At 42.7% G+C, this 21,088-nt stretch overlaps 1 protein-coding gene across 1 annotated transcript in view; it reads right to left on the reverse strand.

Annotated features, from left to right (window-relative positions):
• Positions 1-21,088, reverse strand: part of MSH3 (mutS homolog 3) — a 169,237-nt gene that overhangs the window by 92,243 nt on the left and 55,906 nt on the right. Inside the window, exons 11-12 of the mRNA XM_056112463.1 lie at positions 11,700-11,784; positions 6,887-6,996 (exon numbers count right to left, since the gene is read on the reverse strand). Of these exons, the coding sequence (XP_055968438.1) occupies positions 6,887-6,996; positions 11,700-11,784 (195 nt within the window). The remainder of the gene's footprint in view (positions 1-6,886; positions 6,997-11,699; positions 11,785-21,088) is intronic.

Genomic DNA, 21,088 nt, shown 5'->3' on the forward strand with positions numbered 1-21,088 from the left:
GACCATCTGTTTATCTTTAAAAAAATGTCTGGCCCCTTTCTCCCCCCTCCTCCATCCATTCTTTTTGGTTGTTTTTTGTTTGGGGGGTCACATCCAGTGATGCTCAGGATGTTATTCCTGGCTGTGCACTCAGGAATTACTCCTGATGGTGCTCATGGGGATGATATGGGATGCCAGGGATTAAACCTGGGTTGACTGTATACAAAACAAGCATCCTGCCCACTGTACTACTGCTTCATCCTTTCCCAATTTTTAAAAGGATGATTCAATGTTTTTGAGCATTCTGGGCATTTGATATATTTTGGATATTTGTCCTTTGTCAGATGTACACTGAGTGAATACTCTCTCCCATTCAGTATGGTATATTTTTTTATTTTAACCAATATCTCTTTTGCAGAGCAGAAGCTTTTTATTTTTATTTTAACATAGTCTAATTTGTTTATTGCTGCCTTTTTTTTTTTTTGGCAAGTGGGTTTATCTTTTTGAAGACTTCTCTGAGGTCAATTCAAGCTTTTAAGAATTTTTATTATTCACGTTCTAACAAGTCATCATGCCACTAGACAAAAATTCACCTGTTTCAAAATATTAAATAGAACAATTTTCTGGAACAAGTATTAATCTAGGCCTCCATTCAATCTATGCCACAAATTTGAGTTTTTGAAAGAAGCATAAAATCTGATTTCTGCTTCTAGTCATTTTCAGACTATTCCTCCTACCAAGGCGATGTAAAAATCAAATTAAATACTGAAATAAGCTTATAAAAGGTGAGGTATTTATCTGGTACCGGTAGGGGTAGGGTGGGTCTTCTGTGCACAACCCAATCCCTGGGTCTCTGGTAGTTGGTGGAAGCAGACAGGGCAGGGGTAGTGTGGGGTTCCTGATTTTAATCCCTTCGTCACCTGTGGTTGGTGGGAGCAAGCAGAGAATCTCTGTCCCCAGGTCCGTTGAGCCTGGAGTCCAAGGTCTCAGAGTTCCGCTTATCTTGTTCTGTGGGGCTTCATTCGTGCGTGAGTCTCGGCCGGAGCGTCCAGAAAGCGTCCTGAAGTGTGGCGGCGGCTGGGTAGTGGAGGTAGTGGAGGTCCTGTCCCAAAATTCCAAATGGTATCGGACCACCATCTCCTTCATGCAAAATTCTACTCCACAGAGCAGGGGAAAAGGGCTGCAAAGTTTAAGAAGAGAACTCCCAGAATGACCACCAACTGGGAGCTCTTTGGTCATCGAAGCCCTAGCCAATCAGGGTGTTCAAACTCAATACATCAGGATCCTCCGTGAGCTATATTACAGATTCACTACCAGGATCTCACCATTCTACAAAGAAGTGATCATTGATGTCAAGAGAACAGTTCGGCAGGGTGATACCATTTCACTGAAACTCTCTAGTGCCACCCTCGAGAACGTCATGTTACGACTGGAATGGGAAGGAATGGGAGTGAAGATCGATGGTCGGCAACTACACCACCTCCGCTTTGCTGATGACATTGTTTTAATAACACCAAACATTAGCCAAGCGGCACAAATGCTGGCCGACTTCGACCGTGAGTGTGGAAAGGTCTGACTGCAGCTGAATCTTACGAAGACAATGTTTATGAGAAACAGCCTCGTTCCTGATGCCCCATTTGCTCTCAAGGGAACGACCATCTCCGAATGCAACAGCTATGTGTACCTAGGTCGAGAAGTCAACATGACAAATGACCTGGCACCCGAGCTGCGCAGGAGGAAGAGAGAGGCTTGGAACGCCTTCAAGAACATCAAAGAAATAGCTAAGAGGACAAAGAACCTCCGGCTCCGGGCACATCTGTTTGATTCCACTGTTCTTCCTGCATTAACATACGCCTCAGAGACTTGGGCCCTGTGCAAACAGGATGAGAACGCTATTCGGGTCTCCCAAAAAGGAACTGAAAGAGCTATGCTTGGAATATCACGTTTCACTCAAATGAGAGAAAGAATCCAGAGTTTCGACCTCCGTCAACGATCAAGAATCAGGGACGCTATCTCGTTTGCCAAGGCGTCAAAAATCAGATGGGCTGGTCACGTAATGAGATTTAGAGACAACCGCTGGACTAGAGCCGTGACCGACTGGATTCCACGGCATGTCAAAAGACCGCGTGGCTGCCCACCTACCAGATGGTCAGACTTCTTCAGCAAGATCATGAACGATCTGTTTGAGGCTCTTTGTGTTCCTAGAACGAACAGATGCCATTGGGCTACACTAGCACGCAACAGGGACAAATGGAGACGTTACTGGTGCCCGCTCGAGCAAACTGACGATTAACGGGAAGTCAAGTGATCAAGTGATCAAGTTTATAAAAACACTGAAGAACAAAGTGGCAAGTAACTATACAAAATCTAAAAAAAGACAGAAAAATAACCTGGCAGTCATATCTACTTTTGACTTGAATAGAGAAGTCACAAGAAGCCGCAATAAAAATAAGCAGGCCTCAGAAGGAGGAAGAAACTGCGATATTAGCATTACCATTTGGATTCCATGAATCAGATCAAACAATAAACCCAAATTAAGAATGTCCAGACAGATACAGTCACCAAAAACCTGGCAGTAGCAAATGATAATCCTCTGAGGGAAGACACCTTCATCCTAGCTGACTGCTAAAAGAGCACTCTAAAAATGTTTTATTGTTTTGTTCTTTTAGGGTTTTTTGGGGGGAGAGGGGCAGACCAGCTTTGCTCAGAGCTTATATCAGGTGCAACCCCTCCTCCCACTCCCCCAAAATAAGCAAAATAAAACAGTCCTCTGACTACAAATATTTGCAAAACTCTCGAAAGTTAACTGCAACATCAGGCAATTCACTTTCCTGTTCCTTTTTTGAATCTCTTTCCTGAATGTCTCCCTAATTATTCTTTAAACAAGTTCAGCAGGGGGTATGGTGCCGCCAGCAGGTCAATCTGTACCTGTGAGGCAAGTGAATCAGCAGCCTGATGGCACCATCAAGCCTTCAGATACCCCAAAATTGCTGCTCTGCCTTTGGCCAGACCCCAAAAACTTGGCAAAGTTTACCAAGAAAGTAAACGGCCAAAAGTTAGGTATGTGGGAGACACACCCACAAACCACCTCCAGCTCAGCTATATAAGTGGAGGCATGGCCTCTCTGGTTCCTGATTGAACTGCTTAACGGCCATGATCCCAGAGACTCAGAAACGAATCTCGGAAACCAAAGGTTTTTGGCAGAAATGAGTCCTGTTCTTGCAGTAGGTTACTGGGGCTGGGCCACTCCAGGTGGGAATAGGTTTCATGCCTTGGCCTGTTCTCCTTGGCAGCCCGGTGACTGCCATCCTCCAGAGGCCACTGGACAGTCAGGTTTGGGCCTGCAGTGACGAGACACACGGGGCCTCACCAGATGGGGGTGGAACTGGCCCTTTTCTCCCCATCCCAGCGAGACCTCAAGTTGCTGCCTAGAAATGGCCTCTCTGGCTCCTGATCAAGCTGATTAATGGCCATGATCCCAGAGACTCAGAAACAAATATCAAAACCCAGTGGCTTTTGGCAGAAATGTATCTGAACCACATACAAGGTCAAAGCTCCAGAGGCAAAAGGACTTAATCCAGAGCCTGGCAGCTTGTGGCAGAAAAATGAATGGACCATATGTTAAACTACGGCGCCATGCCTTCCCAGGAGTGAAAGGGTGTTGCTCCCTTCCGCCTTTCTCCCCACCGGCAGCAAGGTGGCCGCCGCCTCAGAACTTATAGGAAAGCCAGGTATGAGCCGGCAGTGACGGGGCAACTGTAGTCTCATGGGAAGGGGGTCGGTACCGGCTCGTCCTTCATGCCCTACCGAGGTCACAAGTTGCCCCCCATGAGCGGCTCTCCAACACAGACATGACTCCAGAGGCAAAAGGACTTAATCCAGAGCCTGGCAGCTTGCGGCAGAAAAGTAAATGGACCATGCGTTAAACTATGGCACCATGCCTCTCCAGGAGGGAAAGGGTGTTGCTCCCTTCCGCCTCCCCCCCACACCCCCCCCCCCGCAGCAAGGTGGCCACCTCCTCAGAGATTATTGGAAAGCCAGGTATGAGCTGGAGGTGACGGTGCAACTGCAGTCTCATGGGAAGGGGGGGCGGTACCAGCTTGTCCTTCACGCCCTACCAAGGTCACGAGTTGCCTCCCACAAGCGGCTCTCTGGCATGGCCATGGCTCCAGAGGCAAAATCCAGAGCCCGGCAGCTTGCAGCAGAAAAGTGAATGGACCATGCGTTAAACTATGGCGCCATGCCTCCCTGGGAGAGAAAGGGTGTTGCTCCCTTCTGCCTTTTCTCCCCCACGGCAGCAAGGTGGCCGCTGCCTCAGAGCTTATAGGAAAGCCAGGTATGAGCCAGTGGTGACAGGGCAACTGCAGTCTCATGGGAAGGGGGGGAGGTACCAGCTCATCCTTCACACCCTACCGAGGTCCTGAGTTACCCCCCACGAGCAGCTCTCCGGCACAACCATAACACCAGACGCACAGAAACCAATCTCTAAATTATCTGGCTCTTTGCAGAAATCCAAAATTGCATGGCCACAATAGCGGCCGCGCAAGATTATATGATTCTCATAACCAGCTATAGAAAACAAAGTATTTCACAATGCTCTTTCAGCAATTCTGATTGTTGAGGGGGAAATTCTAAACAATAATGGTACATCTTTTGTCGAAATGATGAATGTAATCAATGTAGAGAAGAGTTAAGTAGAAATCATCTGCCTCACAGGCATTGGGTGGGGTCAGAGGGGGGTATATTAGGGTTCTTTGTGGTGAAAAATGAGTACTGGTGAAGGGAAAGGTGTTTGATCATTACATGACCGAGACTTAAACCTGAAAGCTTAGTAACTTTTCACACAGTGATTCAATAAATAAACATAAGACAAAAATAAATTAATAAAACTGTGAAAAAAAAAGTAAGGTGGAGTTCATGCCCAATTCATTCAGATAATCAGTTGGTGAATAAATGGCAGTACTCCTACATAAAAAAAAAAAAAAAAACAAGTTCAGCAATGTCGTAAAAAAATGTTTGTTATACTTTATGCAGTGTATTTAGTTATTTGATATCAGGAAATTTTTTATGACACCAAAACCACAGGAAACAAAGTCCTCCTACAGCATTATGATGGAGCATATTCTAAAAATCAACACCAATAAGGCATTAAGAAAGATGAAGCTTTGCATATCCAAGGAAATGTATCTTCTTCATTCTCTATTTCCTCTTCCCCAGTACAGAAGGAAGCTGCCATATTTAAGCCAATTTAAAATTCACTGGAGGTACTAACCTCTCGTGGTACAACAGAGCAAAACAGAGATGAGGTCAAAGTTCCTTAGGACATGTTTTTGGGACAGATGCAGACTAAGAGCTGCAATTTTATCTACTTGCAAACAGTCAGGGCAGGCGTAGGATAAAAGGCACTGAAAGACTCCTCCTTCCTCACAACAGGCCAGCTTTGTGCTCTCACTGCTATTCACAAAGAGGCCTAAGATCAAGGCCAGTCAGGCTCTGCCTGTCTTTCTTCTCTTTTACAAATAGCACTGAGTAAAATCATCACCAGAGATGAATACCCTGTTGACAGGCTCATGAAATATTGGAAACCACGGAGAATAAATGGGGCCCTTAACACATCTGAAGTAAAAGACTCTTCCAGAGTTTAGAATGGAATTGGGTCTAGAGCATTAAGCCCTATTAGTTGTAATCTTGAGCACAGAGCCAGGCATAAGCCCGAGGTGTGGCCCAAAAAACAAACAAAAGCTAAATTTGAGATTTGATACATATACGTGTTTATGAAACTAAGTTGAATTTATGAGTCTGGAGAATGGAAGAAAGTAAGGAACAGAGGCGCATATTTGAAAAACACAGATATTTTGATATGCACAGTCAACAGGAATCTGAGTTTATAGGGGCAGAAGATGGTGATCAGAGACGAGGAAGGGAGGTGGGGGGAGAGCATGGGAAAGAATACAACTGAACTCCAGGTAGGCTGCAAGAATTCCAAAATCAAAAGGATACACAGAACACAAACAACTTAGCAAAGGATGCTCTGAAAAGTAGCAGGAAACTATGAGGAAAAATATGAGTTCCCACTTTAGAAAAGCAGAAGATTGCACAAGGGACCATATAAATAAATTATACCTCAGTGTTATTGGAACTGCAAATAATAAAGAGGAACACTATCAGACATACATTTTTTAAAGCCTCTGGATAGTGCAGAGCAGAAAGAGAGCAGAAGCATGGAGCTGCTAATTTCCTCCAAAAACAATAAGCGTTCCACAAACAGGCTTCCATCTGACTACCTTTCACAAAAAGTAATTTTACAAAAGTCAAAATGTGTAGCAACACTTTTTTCTGCCAGCAATTCAATACTTTTATAATTACTCATCCACTAGAAAGGGAGAACTAATTTATCACAATCGGCTCTGTTCTATCTGTATACAGGTGCATGGACACATAACTGTTGAAATCACTATTTCACTGAAGGAACTACTAATTTCTAATCATTGCTACACACTCAAATTGAAAATTTCCTGAGGCAGAAGAATTGGAGATAAGCAGAAAAATCCTCACAATACCAAATACTATTAGTTTATTGCTGGACACACAAGTACTTTCCTAATTTGAAACTGTGTTCTCGGATCCTTTAGAAAGCCAGCACAGCAGGAAGGTGCTTGCCTTGCATGTGGGTGACCCAGGTTTGATCCCCAGCACCACATATGGTCCCCCAAGCCTGCCAGAAGTGATACCTGAGCATGGAGTCGGAGTAAACCCTGAGTAGTACCAGGTATGGCACAAAAACAAAACAGAAAACAAATATAATTGTGTTCTTACACACGGTAACCTTGGTTTAGAGAAAGCTAATATACCTTTATTTTCATAATTCTATTTAATTTCAAATTAAACACATAAAAATTCCTTTTACCTTAATCTACGGAGTGGCTGGGTCACCCACTTCTTTAACTTCCGTCTCCCAAATGACGTTTTGGTATGGTCTAAAACCCAAAATAAGCTTCCTCTGGTTTTCATATCAGTCTAAAAAAAGATCAGAACAAGTTTTATTAACTGGAAAATTGCATTTTATACTAAAATTGTTAGTGGCTCATGTGCACTAATTATCCCACATACCCTAACCTTAAAGATTATATATGTCTAGCATAGAGCTCAGTTCATTAACATTTTTATGAATAAATATATAACCATATAACACATGTAAATATATGTACAAATACATACACATACACAATATAAAGTATTGATATTTTGTAAGGAAAAGAATACATTCTATTGAAGCTGGAGAGATAGTATAAATAGTGGGTAGGGAGTTTGCCTTGCGCCTGATCCCTGATACAATATAAGGTCCCCAAACCCCACCAGGAGTCATCCCTGAGCTCAGAGCCAGAAGCAGGCTCTGATCACTACAGGCTGTGGGCCCAAAAAGAAAACAAACAAAAATACTATAGCTTCTGGTATAGTTTACATGTAGTTTTTGTTAAGTAACAATAAATTATTGAGGGTCAGAGTGACAATACAGTGAGTAGGGCATTTGCCTTGCATGCGGCCGACCCAGGTTCGATTCCCGGCACCCCATATGGTCCCTCGAGCACTGCCAGGCGTAATTCCTGAGTGAAGAGCCAGAAGTAATCACCAGGTGTGACACAAAAAGCCAAATTAATTAATTTAAAAAACAATAAATTATTAAGTCTTTTTCTAAAATACAGGCTTTTACTAAGCACCTTAAAAATATAATTGTACATGGTGGATTTGGAGGCAGAATATTGTATGCATGAAACACTATTATTTTGCTTTGTTTTGCTTTGGGGCCATACCTGGCAGTGTTCAGTGCTTACTCCTGGCTCTGTGCTCAAGAATCACTCCTGCAGTGGTGCTCAGGTAACCATAAGGAGTGTCAGGGAACGAACCCAGGTTGACCATGTGCAAAGCAAGAGCCCTACCTGCTGTACTACTATTATTAACAGCACTGCAAATCATGGGCCTAAATATAAGTTTAAATATACACATATACTTTAGACCTTGCTGCCTTGGGGAGTACAGTCAAGTTAGTTTTCCTTTGGCAATTCAGTAACTTCTACCATCTAAGGTTTGTCATTCTAAAGATGTAAACTCCCAGAATAATGAAAAAAAAAGGGGGGGGGGGGGGATAGATGCAAACCTGTTCTGTAAATTCCTCTAGAAATTTACCCTGGGAAGGTTTTATTTTACTATGTCTTAGTAGCTCTGAATAAAGATTTATGCATCTATATTTGAGTACTTGAAAGTTGAGACACACAATATTTGGGTGGGGTTTTTTGGTTTGTTTGTTTTGAACCATTAATTGGAGATGGTTGTTAATGGTTTCACTGTATTACAAGTCTATTAATAGGTTTATCTCTTACTTGGAAGATAAAATTGAAGTTTCATGAATTTTTCAAAGCTTCTTTCTTCAAATCAATAAGCACTTAGAGAAGACTTCTGATGTTCTCAGTAATGTGATAGCAAAAGTATATTATGACACGGTCACTCCCTTAAGGCACTTACAAGACACAATGCCATGTGGCAGATCCCAGCCATAAAAATATGATACAAGGTTCCCCAGACCTCAGAAGATTTGTTTGTTTTTGTTTGGAGGTCACTGGTTATGCTCGGATTTATTCCTGGCACTGTGAACAAGGCTGAAGGCTCACTCCTGGCAGGATTCAAGGGATCATATGGGGTATCAGGGGTCAAACCTGGGTCAGGTGCATGAAAGGCAATGGCACTACGTGCTGTATGATCGCTCCAGTCACCAGAACTAGGAACCTTAAGACAGAACATAAGCTATAGCAGTCGCTGAAAGCTGCGCAGTGGAGGAGGCAGACAGGGCAGTCCAACTGGCAACAAAACCAATAGTTTGACAAAAACACCCTCAATGCTATCAGGGGCCATGAAGAGGATGATGCAGGAGATCGTCTTCAGTGATCTGAAGAGAGGAAGAAGGCCTAAATCTCCAACAGCCTATCCTCCTTTCCCTTTTTCATCACCCCAGGTGCTGGAGTGCAAAGACAAGCAGATATCCGCTCAGTCTCTCTCAGAGAAGTTCTGACATTGAAAAGGACCTTAAATGATTAGCAGATGACTTTTGCCATAGGAATATGATTTCAGAACTGACCTCCCCACACTAGAGTTTGGACAGGGAAGAAATAGCCTGAGCAAGGAAAACCAGGTGGCCAGAGCTCCAGCTACCATCTCTGACAGTGAAATTCTCTCCATCCCTGAAAATTGTTCCTATAACTTATTTCTCAGCATGAAGATATACAGAGCTTATGAGAAGAATTTATGGAAAAATATCCTCAATTTCTAGATTATGGAATAAAAAGATAAAAATGGTAGTGAGTTACAAAGCAGTAATAATTAAAACAGCATGGTATTGGAACAAAGGCAGAGCTGCAGACCTATGGAACAGGGTTGAATATACTGACATCTCCCCTCAAACATATGATCATCTAAATCTTTGATAAAGGGGCAAGAAATGCGAAGTGGAGTAAGGAAAGCCTTTTTAACAAATGGTGCCGGCAAAACTGGACAACTACATGCCAAAAACTGGGCTTAGATCTCTGCCTAACACCATGTACAAAAGTAAGATCAAAATGGATTAAAGACCTCAACATCAGACCGGAAACCATAAGGTACATTGAAGACAAAGTTGGCAAAACCTTCCATGACACTGAAGCTAATGGTATCTGCAAAGATGTCACGCCACTGGCCAAGCAAGTGAAAACAGAGATAGACAAATGGGACTATCTTAAACTAAGAAGCTTCTGCACCTCAAAAGAAACAGTGACCAAAATACAAAGACAATCTACAGAATGGGAAAGGATATTCTCCAAATACACATCCAATAAGGGGTTGATATCAAGGATATACAAAGTACTGGCTGAACTCCACAAGAAGAAATCATCCAACCCCATCAAAAAGTGGGACAATGAAATGAACAGAGAATTTCTCAAAGAAGAAATCCGAATGGCTAAAAGGCACATGAGAAAATGCTCTACATCATTAATCATCAAGGAGATGCAGATCAAAACCACAATGAGATATCATTTCACACCACAGAGACTGGCCCACATTCAAAAGAACAAAAGCAACCTGTGTTGGCGCGGATGTGGCGAGAAAGGGACCCTCCTTCACTGCTGGTGGAAATGCCAACTGGTTCAACCCTTTTGGAAAACAGTATGGACATTCTCAAAAAACTAGAAATTGAGCTCCCATTTGACCCAGCAATACCACTCCTGGGAATATACCCTGGAGAGGCAAAAAAGTATAGTCGAAGTGAGATCTGCACTTGTTTGTTCATTGCAGCACTCTTTACAATAGCTAAAATATGGAAAACACCTGAGTGCCCGAGAACAGATGACTGGTTAAAGAAACTTTGGTACATCTACACAATGGAGTACGATGTTGCAGTTAGAAAAAATGAAGTCATGAAATTTACATACAAGTGGTATTACATGGAAAATATTACGCTAAGCGAAATGAGTCAGAAAGAGAGGGACAGACATAGAAATATTGCATTCATCTGGGTAACATAAAGTAACAAAATAAGAGACTAACACCCAAGAACAGCTGTGATAAATACCAGGTTGTTCACTCCATGGCTTAGAGGCCAGCTGCACACTCTAGGGGTAAAGGCAGCTCAGATAGAGAAGGGAGCACCAAATAAACGGAGCTGGGAAGATCTGCCCAGGACAGGAGATGCCTGCTGAAAGTAGTCTATGGACCGAACATGACTGCCACCCAATATCTCTTCTGCAGACCACAGCACCCGAAAGGAGAGATAGAACAAAAGGGAGTGCCCTGCCACAGAGGCAGAGTGTGATGGGAGATGGGGGGTGGGAGGGATACTGGGATTGTGGGGGTGGAGAATGGGCACTGGTGGTGGGATGGGTATTTGATTATTGTATAACTGAAACCCAAGCACAACAACTTGTAAGTCTACAACTGTACCTCATGGTGTTTCACTAACCAAAAAAAAAAAAAAAAAAAAAAAAAAAGACAAATAAACACCTGGCCAGTAGGCCAAAAAAAAAAAAATGTTGGTGAGTTAAAGCAAGTTCGACACGTATAGAACTTGGAAGAGAACTTGTAGGAGAACTTGGAAGATAAGACACTGAGTAGAGAAACTGATTAGGAATACAGAAGCCCTACGTCAGGAGAATAAACACAGCATTTACTTTAATATGTAATGTCAATAAACATTTCTTTAGAGCTGGGAGTAGTCCAAGATAAAAACAACCAAGCAAAATGATCAGTCATTTGTGGAAGCAGAATGCTTCCACAACTCCCAAAGTAACTTCCACAGGAGTATTTTACATATTTATTTGTCAGGGCTGGAGCAATAGCACAGCGGGTAGGGCGTTCGCCTTACAAGCGGCCAACATGGCCAACCCGAGTTCGATTCCTCCGCCCCTCTCGGAGAGCCCGGCAAGCTACTGAGAGTATTGGATATGCCAGACACAGTAACAACAAAGTCTCCAATGGAGACGTTACTGGGCCCGCTCGAGCAAATCGACGATCAACGGGAGGGCCTTTATTTGTCAAAAAAAAAATGAGTGCTACTGTTAACAAGTAGTAAGTAGATGACAGGCAGCAGAGTCAATATTATTTTCACTTTCATTCATAATAACAGAGGCTTACTTCATCCCAACCATTTTTCCCAAAGATTATTTGTATTAGCTAGTCCTTACTTATGTATATCTGACCTGATTTTGCAGAATTTCCAGATTTCTTAATGTTGATCCATTAATGGTCAGAAACTCCATTTCACCTGACAGCTGTTTAAAATTCCTATAAAAGAATGAAATATGAGCCATGAAATAAGTGCATAAAATTTTTTGTAGAGTGCAACTTAGGCAACAGAAATGTTCTGGTATATGACAACAGAAGTTAACCTTTTTGACGGGAAAAGAAACCAAAGGAAGGGGCCAAAGTGACGTACAGAAGTTAGGGTGTTTGCCTTGCATGTGGCATATTTGGGTTTGATCCCCAGCAAGTCATAAGGTCCCCTGAGCACCGCCAGGAGTAATTTCTGAGTGGAGTATAGAGCAGGAGTAATCCCTGAGCATCACTAGGTGAGACCCAAAAAAGGATTAAAAAAAACAAAGGGAGCAAAGAAATTCTCATTTGGATGTAGTTTTCTCTTGGTGCTGTAAAACAGAGGAACTAAAAGAAGATTGTTGTTTTTGCACCAAACTCTAGAGCAGGGAAGGAGAGAGTAACAGATCTACTTTTCTCCTCTTTCTTTCTTCTTTTCTTAAAAAAAGTTTCCAGGAATAGAACCAAATATAGTTTTCTATCACTGGCAGAGTAAGTGGTAGCATCTTCAGGAAAAAGCTATGCAATTAGCTAGGAAAATGTGTCAAGATAACTTTAAAATGTTCTCCTTATTCTTTACCATGAAATTATCTTGGTAAACATTTTAAAACCTTTTAATCAACATCCTGATATATGCAACAAAAATTATTTACTCTAGAATTAACAGCACGTTAATCGGGCTAATATTTAAGGAGAATATCGAACTGAAAAAGGAGCAGAAGTTATTTTGCTAAGCTCAGAAAATTCACATTTTCCTTATTCCTTACGACTCCTTAGCCCAAATTAGATCAAAAGTTCGATAAATTTCTAGTAAATTTGCATACTGAGTTGCAAAATGATTAATGTGTGTACGATCTCAATTTTATCCAGATTAGTCTTCTTGTTAAAAGTGTATTAATCAACACATCATTAACAGAGTAATTCAATTTTCTCTGTAAGTCAGTCTGTCCATACTCCTTTACACAGCACAGAGTCGGTGGATTCTTTTTGTTTGCCTGTTTGTTTTTAACAAGGTAGTTCATGATTGGATTTCAGTTACACAATGTTCCAATACCCACCCCTTCACCAGTGTACACTTCCCACTAACGATATCCCTAGTTTCCCTGCTGCACTTCCCCTCAACCCTGACTCTGTGGCAGGCACTTTCCTTCCATCCCTTCCTCCGTCCTTCCCCTCTTTCCTTTTGGGTATTATGGTCTGCAATACAGATTCTGAAAGATTATCTTGTACATCCCTTTACCTACTTTCAACACATGGTTCTTATCCAGAGTGATCATTTCTAACTATTATCATCATATTGGTCCCTTTTCTATCCTAACTACACTTTGCTTTCCATATACCTGTGGCAAGCTTACGGCCAACTGACCATTCCTCCTGGACCTTGTTTTTCTTGCCTTGAATTAGTCTCATACTTTTTTTTTTATATATATATCCCACATGTCTCCTACCCTATGCCTGACTGTCTCCACCAGGGCCCAACAGCTGAAGACCACCGAGGCCCAGCCAAGGACATGCTGGGAGCAGTCTCCACACACTTGGATGAGCCTCACGCATAAAAGAACTGACAGAGGAACCCAGGTGTGTGGGACCCGGGGCTGAGATCTCCAAGCCTGCACAGTTTGGGACTGGACCTGCCAGTAACTAGACAGTTACACCCACCAACTGCCGTGTAACTCCAACAACGGCCAGGATCCAGAGATCATCACACTCAGCTCCTGGGAGAGAACAAGACAGAGTCTCCTACCCTATGCCTGACTGTCTCCACCAGGGCCCAACAGCTGAAGACCACCGAGGCCCAGCCAAGGACATGCTGGGAGCACTCTCCACACACTTGGATGAGCCTCACGCATAAAAGAACTGACAGAGGAACCCAGGTGTGTGGGACCCGGGGCTGAGATCTCCAAGCCTGCACAGTTTGGGACTGGACCTGCCAGTAACTAGACAGTTATACCCACCAACTGCCGTGTAACTCCAACAACGGCCAGGATCCAGAGATTATCACACCCAGCTCCCGCGCGACATCTTATCATCTCATTCCTAATTTGGTCAAACTGGCAGGCTACCAAATGTAACATGCCCACACGGCAGAGTCTGGCAAACTCCCCGTGGTATACCCAATATGCCAAATACCAGTAACAATGATGGGTCTCATTCTCCTAACCCTGAAAAAAGCCTTGAATATGGCACTTTAAAAAAAAAAAATCTCAGGGCTAGGACGAAGAAGACGTTACTGGCACCTGCTCGAGGCAATCGACGAACAACAGGGTGGTCGTGATCGTGATCGTGATATATCCCACAGGCAGAGCCTGGCAAGCTACCCGTGGTGTCTTCAATATGCCAGAAACAGTAACTATAATGGGCTTCATTCCTCTGACCCTGAAAGAGCCTCCAATACAGCAGTGTTGGGAAGGACGAATAACGAGATGCTGCTAAAATCTCAGGATTGGGGCTGGAGCAATAGCACAGTGGGTAGGGCGTTTGCCTTGCACGCGGCCGACCCAGGTTCAATTCCCAGCATCCCATATGGTCCCCTGAGCACCGCCAGGGGTAATTCCTGAGCGCAGAGCCAGGAGTAACCCCTGTGCATCGCCGGGTATGACCCAAAAAGCAAATAAAATAAAATAAAATCTCAGGACTGGGACGAATGGAGATGTTACTGGCACCTGCTCGAGCAAATCAATGAACAATGGGACAACAGTGATACAGTGATATAGTGATATCTCACAAGTGAGTGCAGTCATTTTGTATCTGTCCTTCTCCTTCTGACTCATTTGCTCAGCATGACACTCTCTAAGTCCATTCATTTAAAGGCAAATTTCATAACTTAATTTTTCCTAAGAGCCGTGTAGTACTCCACTGTGTAGATGTACCATAGTTTCTTTATCCAGTCATCTGTTATCAGGCATTCAGGTTGTTTCCAGATTCTGGCTATTGTGAATAGTGCTGCAATGAACTAATAGTGCAGATGGCACTTCTGTATGTTTTTGGGCCTCCAGGATATATTCCCAGAAGTGGTATTGCTAGAGAACCAGAACCAGCCACACCCATGCTGAGACCACTCTCCACATGCATGAAGATGGCAGAGGAACAAAGGCATGCGGGTCCTGGGGCTGAGATCTCCAAGCCTGCTTGGATCGGGGCTGAGCATCCTCCACCCAGATCCTCCATCTTCCAGGGGTCACACCCACCAAATGGCCCCCTGGCGCCATGTAATCCCATCAATGCCAAGACCCAGAGACTATAAAACCCAGCTCCCAGAAGACATCTTATTATCTCATTCTTGCTTTGGACAACCTGGCAGGCTTCCGAATGTAACCTGCCCATATAGCAGAGTCAGGCAAACTCCCTGTGGCATACCCAATATGCCAAATACCAGTAACAATGATGGGTCTCATTCTCCTAACCCTGAAAGAGCCTTGAATATGGAACTTTTTTAAAATCTTAGGCCTAGGACGAAGGAGACAATTCTGGTGCCTGCTCAAGGCAATCGACGAACAACAGGATGATCGTGATCATGGTATTGCTGGGTCATACAGACACTCAATTTCTAGTTTTTTTGAGGAATACCCATATTGTTTTACAAGAAGCTGAACCAGTTGGTATCTCCACCAAAAATGAATGAGAATCCCTTTCTCCCCGCATATGCACCAGCACTGGTTGTTCTTCTTCTTTTGGGTGGATTATTTTTAAAGGCAAGAAAAATAACAAGTCACTAACCTACTTGGAGAGAAAGCATTAGTACCTGTATTGAAACAACCACACTTAGGAAGTCAGTTCTGGGATTTAAATGAAATCCAACTTCCCAAGCCAGTTATGAAACAAGCTCCAGCCAATCATTTAGAACCTACATTCAAAGGTACATCATTTCTAGATAACTCCCCCAACTAAAGCTCCAATATCCTAAAAAAGGAAATAACTTACTGCCTATGAAGAATGTTGCCTAGAAATAGAACACTGTCCTGTGGTAGTTAATTTATGTGACATGTTTGACATACCTTTGGAAAGATGCTAGCTAGCAGCTAGGGCGATATCCTTGCATGTGATCATCCTGGGTGCTGCCAACCCAGGTTTGATCCCAGAACCCCAGATGGTGCCCCAGCCCACCAGGAGTGACCTTTGAGTGTACCAGGAGTGAGCCCTGAACACTGCCAGGTGTGTCGCTCCCACCCCCATCCCAAATCACCAAAAAAAGAAGCTAGCTAATGATTTTCACAAGGCAGCTACTCGAACACTGACTGATAGCCAGTGTGTGTGGCCCTCTTTCATTTTATGACACAGCGCTTCATGTGCCTTGAATTACAGGAAGCAATTTCTCTGTTACCTCTCTAATAGAGCTAAGCTTGTTAGAGGCAAGGGTTCCTTAGATCATACATATTTTTTAACACCTGCAAAACCTAGCAGAAAGCAGATGCTCAATCAATAACTGGCATCTTTCTAGGGGAAGGTTAGTTTTCGCTTTTTTTTTGGTGGGGGGGCGATTTGGGGACCATACACAGTGATGCTCAGGCCTCTTAGCTCTGTGCTCTGAGATCTCTCCTGGCAGGCTCTGGGGACCATATGGGGTGCCAGCAAGCAAATCTGAGTCAGCTTTGTGCAATACAAGTGCCTTACCTGCTATATTAATCACTTCCACCCAGAAGGGGTAAGTTAGTTTTGAGTTTGCTACATTTGAGTCTTAAAACTGTAAATACCTGGGATATCAGTAAAATATGAAACATTATGTTCACTGGGCAGAAAAGACCATACAGGGGTGAAGGTGCATGCTTTGCATGCAGCTGGCCCAGACTGATCCTGAGTACAACATGGTCCACTTGAGCACTGCTGGGTACGTCCCAGGTTACCTCCAGCACTGCAGGGCCTGCGTAGCACCACATTTTCAGGCCCTATATTGAAATGTCAGTCTGGTTGGCCAAGAATTGCTGGGAGGGGACCTTGGGCCACCAGAGCACCCTTTGGGAAATAACATCCTTCCCCTGCAAATAAATAATAAGAATTTTTTTAAAAATTTTTAAACATTATTTTTAGGAAGACACAATTAGAGAGCAATAAACTCTGTAGCTAAGAAATATCCACCAAACTTTATGATCAAAGACCTAAGGTGAAAGAACGTTGAACTGGTATCCAACCAATACCCATCTGACTTAGACATAATGTCATTTCCCCCGTTCCGGACAGGTTTAACCAACACAGTGAATACTTCAGTACCTTAATCAGACAGTCTAGACCAGTGGTACACAGCTTTTTTCATACCTCTCACACATCTTCTATAACAAGGGCAGCTAACGACCACTGCAAGTATATCAGCAGTTTTCGACTTTTTCCTTTTCCTTGAGGACCGGAGGTTGAAAACCACTACTCTGGAGGAATGCTTAACTATAAGAGGGGATTATTCAAGAACACACACTCCACCAGGTTTCTCTAAAAACAGCTCTGTTCCTACCTGCATCTCCCATGAACACCAGAGGTGTAAGATCAAGATGGATGACCTGTCTCGAATAATGCTTAGCTGCCATGATGCCTGGTGTCTTTGCTTTAGGGTTCTCAAAGCATCCTCTGTTCCACCTGTTATCAAAGGATTTTGTCACCTAACTTCAACCCAGACTAAAATCATGCCCCTACTATGGCTCAACTAAACTTTGAGACACTACAAGAATAGTGCAAAGACTGAGAAACATTTCACGGAACTTATAGAAATAAGTTTTATAGTTTGTGTCTGCTTGCTAAAAAACATGTATGTGGCAGAATTTGCTTTGACCTAACAGCATGCAACCCATGATATGGGAGGAGGGGCTGGGGAGAGGTTAGGGTCCTAATCTACACATACAACCTTACTAGAGGTTCCTGATCGCTACCATAACAAAAGGAACCCAAATGAACAACCAAACTGTCTTAAGTTAACTCACAATTCTCGACCTGTAAAGAAGAATCTTCTGAGTGGCAATACTAGTAATCTGAGCACACATTTTTCATTTTTTGTTCTTGTTTTTGTTTTGTCCTTTCTAAACAAGCTATCCAAAAACAACATAAAGCGAGGAGTTTCTTTAAGCTGACATCAGTTCTGGTTTTAATAAAGAAGATCATCCACTGTGCAATATTAAATTAGACTGATTCCTCTGGAATAAAAATGATTAAGCAACTATAAGAACTAAGCATGCTTTGGGATTTACCATGGTTTGACCTACAAATTAGTTTTAAGTTGAGATTCTTAAAAATACAAAAGAAATTTACTTCTGTGAGTATTATTTCCATGAGGAATCCTAGACATCTTTTTGCTTTCTCATTTGTTCCTTTTTTTTGCTTCTGTTTGGATGGGTTGGTTTGTTAAATTTATTTGTACTTTTCTATTAAACATACTTGCAGTGCTCAGGGCTTACCACTGATTCTAAACTCCTTCCAGTCCTCAGGGGCCATATGTGGGGTGGCAGAGATCAACCTGGGGTTGGCTACCTTAATCTCTGAACTATCTTTCTGGCACTACTTTTCTGAACAAAGCTTTTTATTTGCTAACCCTCTAAAGAAAAGTAAAGGCCCTCCCGTTGATCATCGATTTTCTCGAGCGGGCCCAGTAACGTCTCCATTGGAGACTTTGTTGTTACTGTGTCTGGCATATCGAATACGTCACGGGGAGCTTGCCAGGCTCTGCCGTGCAGGCGAGATACTCTCGGTAGCTTGCCAGGTTCTCCGAGAGGGGCGGAGGAATCGAACTCGGGTTGGCCATGTTGGCTGCATGCAAGGCAAACACCCTACCACTGTGCTATCGCTCCAGCCCACCCTCTAAAGAACTCAACAGTATATGATTACTGTCACTGTCACTGTCCTCCTGTTGTTCACTGATTTGCTTGAGCAGGCCCAGTAACATCTCCATTGTGAGACTTGTGGTTACTGTGTTTGGCATATTGGTTTGGCATATTGAATTCGTCATGGGTAGCTTGCCAGGCTTTGCCGGCGGGTAAGATACTCTCAGTAGCTTGCCGGGCTATCTGAGAGGGGCGGAGGAATTGAACCTGGGTCAGTCGGGCCAGCAGCTTTCAAGGCAAATGCCCTACCACTATGCTATCGCTCCAACCCATACGATTACTGATTTAAAATATTCAATTAATTATTATTAATTATTTATCTTTTCTGAAAGAAAGAAATTTTTATGTGCTTTAAATGAATCTCATAAACAATCCTGGTTAGAATTCATAAGGTCTGAACCTGAATAGAATTTATAAAAGACATGGGAAAATACTTCAGCCAACAAAAATATTAAAAAATGCTTGCCCCCACCCCAAGTTGTATAATGGAAGGAAAGTGTCCTTGCTGAATAGCTGGCAAGAAAATTTTGAAACTCCAGTGAAGGGGTATTGGAGAGATAATACAGGGGTTAGGGCACTTGCCTTATACACAGCAACCCAGGTTCTATCCCTGATGCCACACAGGACCTCCCACGTACCACCAGGGATGATCCCTGAGCACCAATGGGTATGTCACCCAGCCCCTGCCTCCCACCAAAAGAAAGTCAGTCTTAAGGGAATGCCCTGCCACAGTGGCAGGGGGGGATGGGGGGATGGGGGGGATATTATCCTGGTGGTGGAAAATGGGCACTGGTGGAGGGATGGGTATTTGATCATGGTATGACCGAAATCCAAGCACAAAAATTTGTAAATCTACAACTGTACCTCATGGTGTTTCACTAAAAAAAAAAAAAAAAAAAAAAAAAACCAAAAAATTTAAAAAAAAAAAAAGTCAGTCTTTCTGAGGCAGGATGAGGTAGACCTCATCTGAAAGATCAAACCCTTACAAAGGCACTGTTTACATACTCTAATATTATTAGGAAACAAAAACAAATGAACTACATGTTAATATAAACTATAGTGGAAGAAAACAGTTGGCTATATATATTGCTTAGAATTCACACATTCACTATCAGTAGTCAACTTCATTTGTGCTATAAATTATATTATTAATCTTCAGGGGCTGGAGAGATAGTACAGTGGGTAAGTCACTCACCTGGCGATTGACAGGTTTAATCCCTGGGACATCATATGATCCCCTAAGCACTTCCAGGAGTAATTCCTGAATGCAGAGCCAGGAGTAAACCCTAAGCACATCTGGGTATGAAAACAAACCTTTCAATTGTAGCACAGATTCGCCTTGAATTCATTTGTAATTAAACAAACAAAAACATCATTTCATTCCTAAATGTTGTCAGAAAGCATTTTAGAAGGAAAAATCAGAAAGAGATTTAATGGATCCGTAAAATTGCTGATGTTAATAACAAGATATCAGGACTCTATATACAGAGCACTGAGAACTATGACTTCTTATAGTGAGGGGCTCTGAGCAAAATCAAAAGAGGAAAATATACCAATGCAACATCCAGAGGAAACCAAGGACCAGCTTCCAAGTTTCCTCTCCTGGTGGAGTAACAGGGACGTAATTTCCCAGCAACGAGCCACCCCAAGTCAGTGTGAAATGTGTATCAGAGAAATTAATTAGAGATACAGTGCCCAGGAGTTTTACCAGGAGCTTGTCACAAAGGAACTTTGGTCCTACCAAGTCAAAATTCTAGCTCCCAGTGCTCCCATTTCTAGTTAATGCTAGAAATAAACCATACTGTTTATAAATCAGTTGAGCTGTTTTAATCAGATGAAACCCTCCCAAACTGAACACCCCAATTCCAAACAAGGCAACTTGCAAGAATTTCTACGAATAACTGTATACAGACCTACTATGTTATGTTTTTTAATCTCTTTTCAAAATTTTCTCTTATATTGTCTTATTCACATGTTTGCCTCGTTACCATTCTTTCCTAAACTTCCTTTTCTCTAATTAGTAATTAATTATTAAAATCCGACTACCTCATTTCAAGGACTTATTTCTTTTTTTTAATTTTAATTAGTGAAACACCATGAGGTTCAGTTGTAAACTTACAAATTTTTGTGCTTGGGTTTCAGTTATACAATATTGAGTGCCCATTCCCCACCTCCAATGCTCCCAGCATCCTTCCCACCCACCCCCACCCCTGTGGCAGGGCAGTCCATTTTGTTCTCTCTCTCCTTTTGGGTGCTGTGGTCTGCAAAAGAGGCATTGAGTGGCTATCATGTTCGGTCTATAGTCTATAGTCTATTTTCAGCATGCATCTCTCATCCTGGGAGGGTCCTCCCAACACCCTTTACTTGGTGCTCCCCTCTCTATCTGAGCTGTCAAGGACTTATTTCTTATTTATTCTTATTTGTTCACTTGTTGCATCTATTTCTTTGCATTTATTTTAAAGTAGTAGGTTCCAGCTTTT

The sequence above is a fragment of the Sorex fumeus genome, unplaced genomic scaffold (genome assembly GCF_029834395.1).
Source record: "Sorex fumeus unplaced genomic scaffold, SorFum_2.1 ptg000018l, whole genome shotgun sequence".
Classification (NCBI taxonomy): Eukaryota; Metazoa; Chordata; class Mammalia; order Eulipotyphla; family Soricidae; genus Sorex; species Sorex fumeus.